Source organism: Ctenopharyngodon idella, chromosome 8, assembly GCF_019924925.1.
Source record: "Ctenopharyngodon idella isolate HZGC_01 chromosome 8, HZGC01, whole genome shotgun sequence".
Taxonomy (NCBI): domain Eukaryota; kingdom Metazoa; phylum Chordata; class Actinopteri; order Cypriniformes; family Xenocyprididae; genus Ctenopharyngodon; species Ctenopharyngodon idella.
This window is the reverse complement of record NC_067227.1, coordinates 24,218,263-24,230,827: the sequence shown is the minus strand read 5'-3', so window position 1 is coordinate 24,230,827 and position 12,565 is coordinate 24,218,263. Positions and strand designations below refer to the sequence as shown.

Sequence of the window (12,565 nt, the reverse complement as noted above, 5' to 3'; positions counted from 1 at the left end):
AAAGTCAAAGAACATTCAATGTGAACCCAAAAAGGCTGCATCTAGCTTATTATCTCTTGAATATGAAAAAACAACAAACAACAAATCCATTTGTCTTAAAGTGCTGGAACATAGGTCAGAACAAAGTGCAGCCATTAAGTTGCCCCAGCAGGGCAGTGTGTGTATCAAAAAGTTAAATGAAAATAAATAAATAAATAAAAAAATTAATAGAATGAAAAAAAAAAAAAAAAAATTACACAGGACATGGGGGTGGGACAGTAGAGTTGTGGAAAGATTGCTCTCTCATCGCCTCCTTCTGGCAGATTTATTCATTTTATTCTATTATTAGAGATGTCAGTTAAAGGGTGAAGTTACACTCTAAAAAATGCTGGGTTAAAAACAACCCAAAAAGTTGGGTTGAAAATGGACAAACCCAGCGGTTGGGTTAAATGTTTGTCCACCCTACTGGGTAGTTTTATTTAACTCAACTGTTGTTTAAAAATTACTGTATTGCTTGCTTAAAACATTTAACCCAACTGCTGGGTTAAAACAACCCAATTGCTAGGTTTGTCCATTTTCAACCTAACTTGGGTTGTTTTTAACCCATTTTTTTTTTTTTTTATGTTTTGGGTGGGATATTATGAAAGCAAAAAGCATTAAACAAGACCAATAACCTTGATTTATTAACCTATCCACAGTATACCCCATTTCCCCATGATATATGTACTTACAAGTCAACTATAGTTGCCGCTTGGACTTTTGACTAAGTATGCCAAAAACTATAGATCTCTTGTAAGATTTGTCTTGTTTGGATGATTCTAGAGAATTATGTTTCTTTGGGAGGGTTTGCCTTCGCCTTGCTTCCTGGAAGTAGGGGTAGGAAGATGACAGCCTCATGTGACAGGAAGGAAGTGAATACCTTTTTTTTGTTCTTGAAATCCTTTATTTGGTTGTTTTCTTGCATGTCATAGAGACATAAAACATGGATAACATCTAGAAAAATACTTAAAAAAGGAAAATGACAACTATAGTTGCCGGTGGGCTAAAATAGGCTAATGTTAATAGCTCTGCCTCCATCCAAACAAACACACAGGGGTTGTTCTATGTTGTAACTTATTAACTTTATGAGCAGATTTGCATGCTAAAACAGCTTGCCCAAACAATGGACATCACACAAAATTAATGTTCTGTTGCTTTAGAGACATTTGGTCATTATCATTAATGTTTAACCATGCCAAATGTGAACTTGAACGCATATCAGACGATTTTCTTATCCTTAAAAGTTTAGCAGCCATGTCGGAACTGAATGGATTTTATATTTGCGAACACCTTAACTACTTTGCTGAGAAGCATACCAAAAATTAAACCAAATATAAAAACACTTTATTGTTTTTTTAATACACAGAATATCAACATTACAATGTCCTGAGAATATTCCTCATTATAATTTTAATATCTAAAAAAAGAAAGAAAAAAGGCCAGTACTGGAATAGAGATCTGTTAGTGCATGACAGGACACAAAAATGGCCTTGAAGTGAGACAAAGAAAACGAACAGTGCTAGAAAAGCAATAATGGCATGACGCTTGCATCAGCTCAAGTTAAACATGACCTTTTAGACATACGTGACTGACATGTCCATTTAAAAACAGCACACCAAGGTCATTAAAGTTTTCGAATACACCAGTAGTTATAAAGCAGTGCAAGCAGAAACAAAGCTGTAACTAAGTAACACTGTCACAGGAGTAAACACTGCCTTTCCAGCGAATCCATACAGCCAATGGCAATTATAGAGAGTTCATTACAGCCAAGCCAGTAATTGTGCCGTGTAGTAGTTAGTCAGCAAAGAGTCAATGAATCAAATGGTAAGAATGTGTCCTGCCATAGTCTATTTTACTGAATGTTGTTGTTCTGTCTTAATATCTAGAGTTTGCTTATATGTTTGGTATCCAGAGATAAACACACCCTCCATTTTCACATTTCCCACCCAATATTGATGAGTGGACGAATGAGTCTTCCTCTCAATCAGATCCATTCTTTAGGGTTTCGTAAGACCTCCAGCATCTCTGCTTCCTTTGTGCCTTTTGTGGGCTCATGCATGTACTCCCACCTAAAATTAAACGTTTATGTTAGCGAGTTTATAATATCAAACAATAGAAAAAATAGTAGACACATTAATTGAGACACTAAAGAAAGAAGTGCTACTTTCAAACATTACTTTGAGTTTTTAAAAGGGTCATATCACAAGGAATACAAATTGAATTTATGATTTGAGGTTATCATATGAGCTCATTTTACAGCAAAGGGGGCTTTTCTTGAAGGCACAGCAGCAAAATCTAAAAGGGTCAGTGGATAATGCTTGTGTAAAAAATAAATTACATCTGTTTTGGTGTGAAAAACTTGGTATAAGTTGACCTCAGGAAAAAAATAATTATTAAAAAATGTATTATATAACTCCTTTAAATTATGCAAGTAAACAAAGTTCAAAAAATGATCTAAAAAAAACAACAACAACAAAAAACTCTAGATCATCATCCCTGGTAAAAGGCAGTAGCTGATGTAATAGACACAGTTCTCTCATACCTTGCAGTAAGCGGTAGGGACATCAGGATGCTCTCGATGCGTGACCCAGGTGTGGCCAGGCCAAATTTCACCCCTCTGTCATACACTAAATTAAATTCCACATATCTAAGAAAAACAAAGGCATTTTGGTTACCCACTGAACATTTATATGTACATTTGAAAAAATATATTTACAATAATGATTATCAAATATTATTAATATCTTTATTATTGTTCTATAAATATTATTAATATTGATAAGCGCAACTGAATTTGCTGAAACGGAATAAAAAAAATCTAAATTTTAATATATATTTGTTGTATATATTATATTGTATATATTTTAATATAATTTTTTATATAGTTCTGTATGTTGTGGGTTATATAATGGTTCTTCAGTATTATACTTTAAATCAATAATATATATATTACCATTCAACCTTTTTGGGTCAGTAAGATGTTTCAGATGATCAAACAAAGTAATATTGTGAAATATAACAATTTATACATTTTTGTTTTTAAAGTGTTAGTTCACATAAAAATGAAAATTCTGTCATTAATTACTCACCCTCATGTCGTTCCACACCCGTAAGACCTTTGTTCATCTTTAAACACAAATTAAGATATTTTTGATAAAATCCAATGCCTCAGTGAGGCCTCGGTTGCCAGCAATATCACCGAACCTCTCAAGATCCAGAAAGGTACTCGAAAGCATGTGAGTACAGTGGTTCTGCCTTAATATTATAAAGTGACAAAAATACTTTTTGTGTGCCAAAAAAAAAAAACACTACTTTTCAACAATATCTAGTGATGGCTGATTTTAAAATGCTGCTTCAAAGGTTTACAAATTTTTTGTTTCGAATCAGTGATTTCAGTAAACAAGGCTTCGTTTACGCGATCCGAATCATTGATTTAAAACAAAAGATTTGTAAAGCTTCAAAGCAGTGTTTTGAAATCAGCCATCACTAGATATTGTTAAAAAGTCGTTATTTTGTTTTTTGGCGCACAAAAGTATTCTCGTCGCTTTATAATATTAAGGTTGAACCACTGAACTCACATGAACTGTTTTAAATATGTTTTTAGTACCTTTCTGGATCTTGAGAGGTTCGGTGACATTGCTGGCAATAGAGGACTCACTGAGCCATCGGATTTCATCAAAAATATCTTAATTTGTGTTCCGAAGATGAACGAAGGTCTTACGGGTGTAGAATGATATGAGGGTGAGTAATAAATTGCATTATTTTCATTTTTGGGTGAACTAACCCTTTAATATATGTTAAAATGTTATTTATTCCAGTGACGGCAAAGCTGAATTTTCAGCAGCCATTACTCCAGTCTTCAGTGTCACATGATCTCATATTCATCGGTGTTGAAAAGAGTAATACATTTTTTTCTGTATAAAAGGTTTCTGTACTGTCACTTTGGATCAATTTAATGCGTCCTTGCTAAATATAAGTCATAATTTATTTAAAAAAACATCTTACCGCACCCAAGTTTTTGAACAGTAATGTACATAAAAATGAAATCCACATCAGTATGGACTTTCTCTTTAACTAACCTGCCTCTCCTGACTTGCTGCCAGTCCTTCTCCTCAGGGGTGAAGGAGTCATTTAGATGCTTGTATACTATGGGCAGGTAACAGGGCACCACAGTTTTAGCACAGCTCTTCACAAAATTAAACACCTCCTCCTGATTGGGGGAATCCAAATCATCAAAAAAGATCCCACCAATGCCTCTCGTCTCCGCTCGGTGACGGATGTAGAAGTAGTTGTCACACCTTGAGAAAAAAACAAAAACAAATTTACTGATGCTAGCCTAATATTTAGGAAGCAAGTCTATTTAATTACAAAAAAAAAAGAGGAAGAAAAAAGAAAAAAAAACATTAAAAGGATATTACAACACAAGTGTTGACTCACACAATACATTGGAAGCTGCAAATAATGGGAAATCTTATCTTTGCTGAACAGTTAAAATCCACCCAGAAGATAGAACACTCATACACCGCACACATGCACACACCCATAACAGCTGTAACACACCCCATTCACACACAACACTAATGAGATCCCTACCACTTTTTGAAGTCTGGGTAATATTTAGGATGGTGCTTGTCACATGCATTCTTCAAAGTCTTGTGGAAATGGGCGGCATCTTCCAAATCAATGTAAACAGGAGTGAGATCCGTTCCTCCACCAAACCACCACTGCTTTGTGCCTATGAGAAGGAGGGAGATGGAGAGAGAATGAGATGGGTGGTGGGCATTGATAACAACATCTCTCTTCACACAGCCTCAAATGACTTAACAAAACACTCACCATCTGCTTCCTCAATCTCAAAGTATCTGTAGTTGAAGTGCACTGTGGGAATGTGGGGGTTTTTGGGGTGTATGACTGAACTCACGCCCATGGCACAGAACGGCAACTTCCCTGGAACACAGAGATAATGCTAAACGGTAAAAACTATAACTTATTCATCACGCGTCACATCTTCTCAATCACTCTCATTCCCAAACTGAGCTCAAAATGAAAAACGAAGTAGAATTGAAGATTTAAGGAACTGGTTTCAGTCATGCTCTGCATTCACCTCGAAAAGGGAAGTCAGTCTCTCACCATCTTTCCCTTTCAGAACTTTTCCACGGCTGCGCATTTGCTTGGCGGCCTCCTCAGTCAGATCTCCAAACACCACGGACACGTTCACACCTGCTTTCTCAAAAACCTTCCCATCTTGCATCACACAGCTGATACCCCCTCCACCTTTAGCAGACACAAGAAAAACATGATTTGTTACAGTGTAACACCAGCATGAAGCTTCTAGCTAATAATTAATTTATTAATGTTTCAGTTTTACAGGTTTAAAGCAAATCTGAATCTCTTCAACCCCTGGTTAAGAATCATGGATTTATGGAACAATTAATTCTTTTATAGCAGATTATAATATATAATAATAAAGCACACATTTTTAGCCCAATAATAACTAAATAATAATTACAATCAGTCAATTACAACAAAATGGAATGTTTCCATTTTCCAAAATTAAATTTGGACCGAGATTTTGCCATTTATTGGTAAACCCGATACAGAACCAATTATAAAATTCATACACTAGACAGAAGAGTACATTGTGCAGTATATAAATGTATAGTGCGTCATCTGGGACAAAATATAAGTCATAATTATGAGATAAAAAAAAATCAAATTTATGACATAAATCGTTGAAATTATGAGCTCAAGAGCAAAAATTGAGAAAAAAAATTGAGAAAAACAATTATAACAAGTTCTGACAAAAAGAAATTATGATTAAAAGTCAAAATTACAAGATTAAGTAAGATTAAGTAATAATATTTAAAGAATAAAATATTAAATAATAATAAAGTAAATAATACATATTAAATAATAAAATAATAATTATTATTTAGTTATTATTGTGCCAAAAGTGTGTGCTTTATATAATTATGACAAAAATGTCTACTTTTTATTTCATAATTTAAACTTTTTATACCATAATTATGTCATAAATATGATTTACCAAATCATGTTTTTTTCTTATGTTCTTATCTGACGTGTTCTTATCCATATTCCACATTGATTGAGACACTTTTTCCAAAAAGTGTCCCAATCACCCTGAATTCACCCTACCTGTTACCCTTAAAATAAATCAGGACTTGTTTGGACCATAATGTTTGCTCTACTTTATCTAAGGCTTGTATGCCACTAACTAAGTTATGGTATATATTTTAGAAGTTTCATTCATACCAACACTTAACATGTTTTTAAATGAAACACATATAATATTAGTGAAGTAGGGCAGCAAAAATGAGCCAACCTTCTTTTCTACTCCATCTGTCCACCTTAAACGTGCCTCCATCCACCTCCTCAAGGGCTCTACAGAATGCAGCCTGTGTCTCCATGATGAGCATCTCCATTCTCGTAGACATCGCGTCTTTCCTCTGCTCTAAGACCTTGATGTCAGTGACTGGTGGAGACATGAACGACTTGCATCTCTCCCGCATGTCTCCCTCCTCTTCTTCAACCTTGGATATCTTCGTTGCCATTTCTGCTCGCTGAAAGTGACTTACACCTGCCGCCAGAACACCAGTGACAGCTGCTGCTCCAGCAGCCAGAAATACACCTTTACCGTACCGCCCGAGTGAGATCCTCCCCGGCGATGCTTGAGACATCTGTCTCGTTCCTGCTCTTATGAATGACCATTTTCCTCCCGGAAGAAAGGCACATTTACGGAGGGTAGAGTACCGGGATACGAAAGAGTGGAAATCAGTTGTACCATGCGCAGAGCGGGACGCTTGGCACAGTCTTGCTATTGATCTCGCTGAGTTGTTTATTGTGCACAAAGCTATAGAAGTCATTTTGTCTACTGAGCGAGAACAACTGTATCTGTCCACGAGCTGTGAGTTGATAACAGTATCACAAATGGGCGTAAAGTAACTATATGCAGTTTTGCACGTAGCTTCTTCAACAGTTCTACCCGCGGAGGCGTGTCTTGATGTTTGTATGCGTGTCGAGGTGTGTTATGGGAAATTGAGTTTTTCCACATATAATTTGTGCTTTATTCGATCCAATACGGACTACATATACCATAGACGTGAAACACAAGCTAAAACACGATACGTACATCCGATATGATTAAAAGCACTGTGTATGAAAATGTGCTGTATAATTATACTTCCCTTGCTTTGCCTAAAAAAGATAAGTCTTTTAAAAAATTTGTCAAAAACGAAAGGACCAAGCTCTTTGAGTTATAATTCACACTCTTCCTTTTATAAAATATCTTTAAAAATATTATTAATTATAATAATATTAATGTACAGTAATTGTTGCCTTTGTGCTAATGTTGTTGACAAGATTTTTGTAAGAAAGTGAAATCTAGGAAAGTGTAAATGTCAGCAAGACTTTTGCCAAAGCATTGAAAGTATATGAATAGACAATAAATAAAACATAAGGTGAAATAAGTAAAGATATTAAGGACACAAACTTGTTTATTCATAAAGATTTGGCCAAACAAACCAAATTATCCTTTGTTGTACACTGTTTATTTTTCCACTAACTGTATCACAGATAAAATCTGGCTGGCTCTACCTTCTACATTTACAAAGAGCCTGCGCATGCGCGCGCCACCACGACAGGCCGTGTTGTGTGTCTCTATGGCAACACCTGTTACATGCTACTTTGAAGCCGAGGCCAGAAGAGGATTAGGGCGACCTGCTCTCTAATGTATAGGTGCGCGTGGAGACCAGCTCTCTAGAATATATAGGGCGGCTAATGAATTGTTGTCACTCATTATTTTTGCACTCAACGCGAGGCAACACCATACAGAAGTTTTTCAGGTAAGCTGTGTACATTTTCAGGCGCGGGAAAATAACTAAATTCTAAAATCAGCCGATGTTCTGAGACGACCACCAGGTTTTGTATTGTGTTGTATTATTAGCCTTAATGCACATTAAAATTTGATTTTATCACGCAGATTTAACATTCATTATTTTGGCATTGCAGTGCATTTAGTAAAATTTCTCATATCAGGCATTTACAAATATAAAGCCCCCTTTAAATAGGCTTAAATAGGAAAAAATAAATAAAGAAGAATGAATAACAACTATGGACCAGTGTTATTTTAGTATCACTGAGATTATTATTAATATTTTGATTTAGTTTTTATTGTAACTGTAGTTAAACTGTAGTGTTTTAGCCATTTTTATTAGTTTTTGTGGTAACACTTTAAAATAAGGTTCATTAGTTAAACATTAGTTAATGTATTAACTAACATGAACTAACCATGAGCAATACATTTGTTACTGTATTTACTAATCTTCGTTAACGTTACTTAATGAAAATACAGTTGTTCATGTTAGTTCACAGTGCATTAACTAATGTTAACAAGATTTTAATAACGTATTAGTAAATGTTGAATTTAACATTAACAAAGATTAATAAAAGCTGTAAAAGTGCAGTTCATTATTAGTTCATGTTAACTAATGTAGTTAACTAATGTTAACTTGTGAACCTTATAGTAAAGTGTTACCGTTTTTGTTTTTTAATTATTTCTATAGGCCATTTTTTTTTTTGGAAAATGTAGTTTTAGTTACTTTAGTACATCAAGGAAAACTGAATGAAAATGAGAAATGTTGCTTTGGTAACTAGCTGAAATAAAATAAGTATTTTTATATTTAATTTTATTTCAGTGAGAATTATGGGTCAGATTCCATGTCTACACATCTGTGTTGCTCTTTCTGAAACTCTCTGACATCTAATTCATGAGACTTCAAGCTGTTTTAATCTAAAACCCTAATGCATATGGATTTTATGTCCATGTCAACAAACACACCAAGAGTGTGCTGTACATTTAAGTGATGTGTATTTCTGTATGTCATCTATGTAACTGATAAACAATAAAATGATTCTATGATCTTTTTTTTTGTTTGGAAACAGAAGGGAGACAAGTTTTTGATTTCTATTGTGCTCCATGTTTAATTTGCTGTGTTTTAGTGAGAAATCGAAGAGAGCATGAGTGTTTCTGCAGTCAAAAACACTCCGGATGAGTATGAGGATGACTTTGAGAAAGACCTGGACTGGCTTATCAGCGAGGAGAGCAGGAGTGAGGAACAGGTGAGTGAGTGAGTGAATGCACAATGATGGCAGAAACAGGTTCATATCTCGGAGACAGTCCTCTGGAATAGTGTGTGGTATTTCATTACACAGACGCTGTACTCGTGTGTGTGAAATCCACCCCACTGACACAGATCCATACACACTTTCACTCACCCAGAGAACTATGTCTCATGGCGTTGCATTATTCAACACATACGCTCTATGTATCTGATTCACTCTTCAGAGAACTTGCTCTCCTTAACCCGCCGTTCTTCTTTTATTCCTTCTCTTATTCTGTTTTTCTCAAACTGAACACATTATTTTCTTCAACAAAGGATCCAGATGATGATGACATTGAAGCTCAGATCGACAAAGAGCTTGAAGAAGATGAACCTAAAGAAGAAAGAAAGAAGGATGCGCACAAACACAGGGAAACGGATGATGAAGAAGCAGAAGAAAGGTGGCCAACGCCTATGGAGCCATTAGAAGATGCGTTAGATCCCGACAGGGACGACCTTATAACCTCTCCACATTTACAGAGCGACGAAGACCTCGATGAAGAGAAGAAATACATTTTGGATAAGATTCAAGAGGCTAACAAACAACTCCAGGACCAGGATCCTCCAGACCAGAGCCGCCGCAGGCGCCTGCAGTTTAAAGACACTCTGGTTGACCTGGTGGTGCCTGCGCTGGAGTTTGACACTCAAGAGAGTAACAACAGTGCCTCCTACGGGGACTTAGAGGAAGATCGAGAGGTATCCGGACAAATGCAGAGACTGAAGATCTCTCAGAGAGAGGTGAGCGACATAGGAGACCATGAGGATGAACACAACGAGGGAACGAAAGAAGGACGGGTTTTGGTTGAAAAAGATGGAAAGTTTGATCTGGTGAGTCTAAAGGAGGTGGAAAGTCAAGGATTGCTTCCTCCATTGTCGGTTTCTCACAATGACAATCAGCGAGCGTCTTCACGGCAAAGTGAGCCTGGTCTCCATCTCAGCAAGAGTCCTGTATCCTCTCCAAGACAGAATTCTACCTCACCTTTTCCCCTTGGCACTGAGTCTTTGTACATCCCCAAACCTCCACCGAAGCACAGAAATAGGCCTAGTTCTGCCAGACCGTCCCAAAGGGGAGCATCCGTCCAGGGCACCAAGCGCAGGGTCCAGTCTGCAAATGGAGCTCCTTCACATGCTACCTTCACCCTGTCACCACAGCAGAAAGAATTACTGGCCAAACTTCAGCAGCGGAGGGAGAGGCAAGCCAAAGAGGTGTAATGTGATTTGTCAGTTTTAAAATCAGTATAGTATCAGTTTCTGTCTCAAAGGGATAGTTCACCCAAAAAAGAAAATATTGTCATTGTTTATTCACACTCATGTTGTTCCAAACCTGAATGAGTTTCTTTCTTCTGTTGAACACACAAGAAGATATTTTAAAGAATGTGTTTAACCAGACAGTTGACAGCACCCTTTGACTTCCATAGTAGGAAAAGAAATACTGTGGAAGTCAAAGGGTGCTGTCAACTGTCTGGTTACCAACATTTTTTAAAATATCTTCTTGTGTGTTGAACAGAAGAAAGAAACTCATACAGGTTTGAAACAAAATGAGTGTGAGTAAACAATGACAACATTTTCATTTTTGGGTGAACTATCCCTTTAATGTATTGTAAAATCTGATTTCACTTTCTATTTGACAGCTTATTTCAAATACGGCTAACGTTTTTTTTAGACTTCTCCTCCCTCTTTGCTTCTTCAGGATGAGTTGAAGAAAAAGGAGGAAGAGGAACAGAAACGTCAGGAGAACGAGATAGCCTTCCGATCGTGGCTTATGAGGAAAAGAGAGCAGCTGCTGGAGGAGAGGAGAGTTCAGAAAGCCCAGGAAATGGAAAGGATGAGCTGCATGGTATGTCCACTAGGGGGAGCCATTTAACTAGAAATTTTTTTGATTCCAAGGACCCCCCATATAAAGGCTGTATATTATTAATTATATTTTATTATTATAAAGACAACATGGTATCTTTTTATATTATGATTATGTCATTATAAAACATATATATATATATATATGTATGTTTTGAAAAAAGTATATTATTCTTACCAAAGCTGCAGTACAAAGAGTAATATTCAGAAATATTATTACAATTTAAATAACTGTTTTGTATTTTAATATATATTATACAATTTAATATATTCCTGTGATGCTAGAAGTTTCAGCAGCCATTACTTCAGTTTTTTTTTCCTGGAAAAATATTATACTTTGCATAGTTAACAGTGTTTTTCTACCCACTAGTAGATTTTCAGTTAAATTTGTATAGCGCTTTTCACAATTTTCACACCAGGGGCAAAATTGTGAAAAGCTTTTCTCTTGCCCCTGGTGTGTTTGAGCATTGTTGACAATTATTTTAGACCCATTTAGAAATCCATTAATTGATGCCATTAAACAGATAATCACTTTAATTGTTTTTGTTGTTCTGTCAGAGGGACTGTGGTGACCCAGAGGAGGCCTTTAAAAATTGGCTCCAGAAGAAACAGGAACAGCAGTTCAAAGACAAGCAGGTAGAAGAGATGAAGAGACTGGAAAAGGAGAGCGGCTTTTGCCTTCACAGCCGAGAGGAGAGTGAGAAGGCCTTCAGGCAGTGAGTTCAGCACCATATTGTTCTTCTAAAATCTGAAAAGAATTGCAATTAAAACTAATGTGCAAGCATTTCCCTCTTGTTCTTTTGGACAATAGATGGTTGAGACGAAAGCGTACAGAGAAAAGAGCAGAACAGCAGGCAGCACGAGAGCGCTCACGCAGGCTCGTGCTAGAGGAGCGAAGAGCAAGACGCATGCATGACCTCGTCTGCACTGTCAATGAGATTAAACCCTTCCGATTCAGTGACCCCTATGTATACCACTACTGATCACCTCGTACTATATACACATCTGACCATTGTTACAACCTGAATGTGAAGTTCCTCCAATTCAGCAAATACTGTGGTTACTGCTTAAAAAGGCACCCATTCATCTGTATCTATGGTTACCGTTCTATCGAACTTCTCAAAGATCTGTTGTCTCATCTTCCTGATACAGTGGATGAAAGATCATGTGGCTAGGAACACAAACAGGAGCTCTCTTTTATTAATTTTCTATTCATCCTTTTTTAGTTCACAGAGATCAAACAGGTGCTCGAGTGGATGTCCATGATCCAACAGCTTTAGGCACTTAAAATAATTGCTACACCAAAGTGATTTAATGGAGTTTTGTGAAAATGCTGAGTCATCAGATATTGTCATTTTTTGTTTAGCTGGCTATCCTGTAAATTTGCTGTCCTGTCTGCTGCAGAATAGCATAGAAATGCAGCAGCTCAGACCCAAAGCTTCAGTGATCTATATTGGGTAGTTGGCATGAAATTCACTGCAAAGTAAAATGTTGTATTTCATTCCAAACTACAT

At 36.4% G+C, this 12,565-nt stretch overlaps 2 protein-coding genes across 4 annotated transcripts; one reads left to right on the top strand and one right to left on the bottom strand.

Annotated features, from left to right (window-relative positions):
• Nucleotides 1–1,340: 1,340 nt before the first annotated feature.
• cpox (coproporphyrinogen oxidase) lies at nucleotides 1,341–6,949 on the bottom strand. The gene is made up of 7 exons (XM_051902024.1): nucleotides 6,362–6,949; nucleotides 5,149–5,292; nucleotides 4,855–4,965; nucleotides 4,612–4,753; nucleotides 4,098–4,316; nucleotides 2,561–2,665; nucleotides 1,341–2,087 (listed from the first exon to the last, which is right to left on the bottom strand). The coding sequence occupies exons 1-7, from the start codon at nucleotides 6,900–6,902 to the stop codon at nucleotides 2,003–2,005; spliced, it is 1,347 nt and encodes a 448-aa protein (XP_051757984.1). The 5' UTR covers nucleotides 6,903–6,949; the 3' UTR covers nucleotides 1,341–2,002.
• On the top strand, nucleotides 6,920–12,559 carry ccdc181 (coiled-coil domain containing 181). 3 transcript variants are annotated; one of them, XM_051902016.1, is made up of 6 exons: nucleotides 6,920–7,059; nucleotides 9,037–9,156; nucleotides 9,474–10,403; nucleotides 10,861–11,034; nucleotides 11,610–11,767; nucleotides 11,863–12,559. In XM_051902016.1, the coding sequence occupies exons 2-6, from the start codon at nucleotides 9,055–9,057 to the stop codon at nucleotides 12,032–12,034; spliced, it is 1,536 nt and encodes a 511-aa protein (XP_051757976.1). In that variant the 5' UTR covers nucleotides 6,920–7,059; nucleotides 9,037–9,054; the 3' UTR covers nucleotides 12,035–12,559. The 3 variants fall into 3 exon arrangements, with proteins under 3 accessions (XP_051757976.1, XP_051757977.1, XP_051757975.1); XM_051902017.1 differs by lacking the exon at nucleotides 6,920–7,059 and adding an exon at nucleotides 7,197–7,880 and having other exon boundaries at nucleotides 10,888–11,034; XM_051902015.1 differs by lacking the exon at nucleotides 6,920–7,059 and adding an exon at nucleotides 7,197–7,880.
• Nucleotides 12,560–12,565: the final 6 nt, after the last annotated feature.

Bases quoted from the DNA above. Each gene is read 5' to 3' on its own strand.
- cpox (XM_051902024.1), bottom strand. From the start codon at position 6,902: ATGACTTCTATAGCTTTGTGCACAATAAACAACTCAGCGAGATCAATA. The intron at 4,966-5,148 runs GTGAGAGACTGA...TCTGTGTTCCAG, and splicing joins AGTTCTGAAAGGGAAAGATG to GGAAGTTGCCGTTCTGTGCC. The intron at 2,666-4,097 runs GTTAGTTAAAGA...TGTTTTTCTTAG, and splicing joins CAGCAAGTCAGGAGAGGCAG to ATATGTGGAATTTAATTTAG.
- ccdc181 (XM_051902016.1), top strand. From the start codon at position 9,055: ATGAGTGTTTCTGCAGTCAAAAACACTCCGGATGAGTATGAGGATGAC. The intron at 11,035-11,609 runs GTATGTCCACTA...TTGTTCTGTCAG, and splicing joins TGGAAAGGATGAGCTGCATG to AGGGACTGTGGTGACCCAGA. The intron at 11,768-11,862 runs GTGAGTTCAGCA...TTTGGACAATAG, and splicing joins AGTGAGAAGGCCTTCAGGCA to ATGGTTGAGACGAAAGCGTA.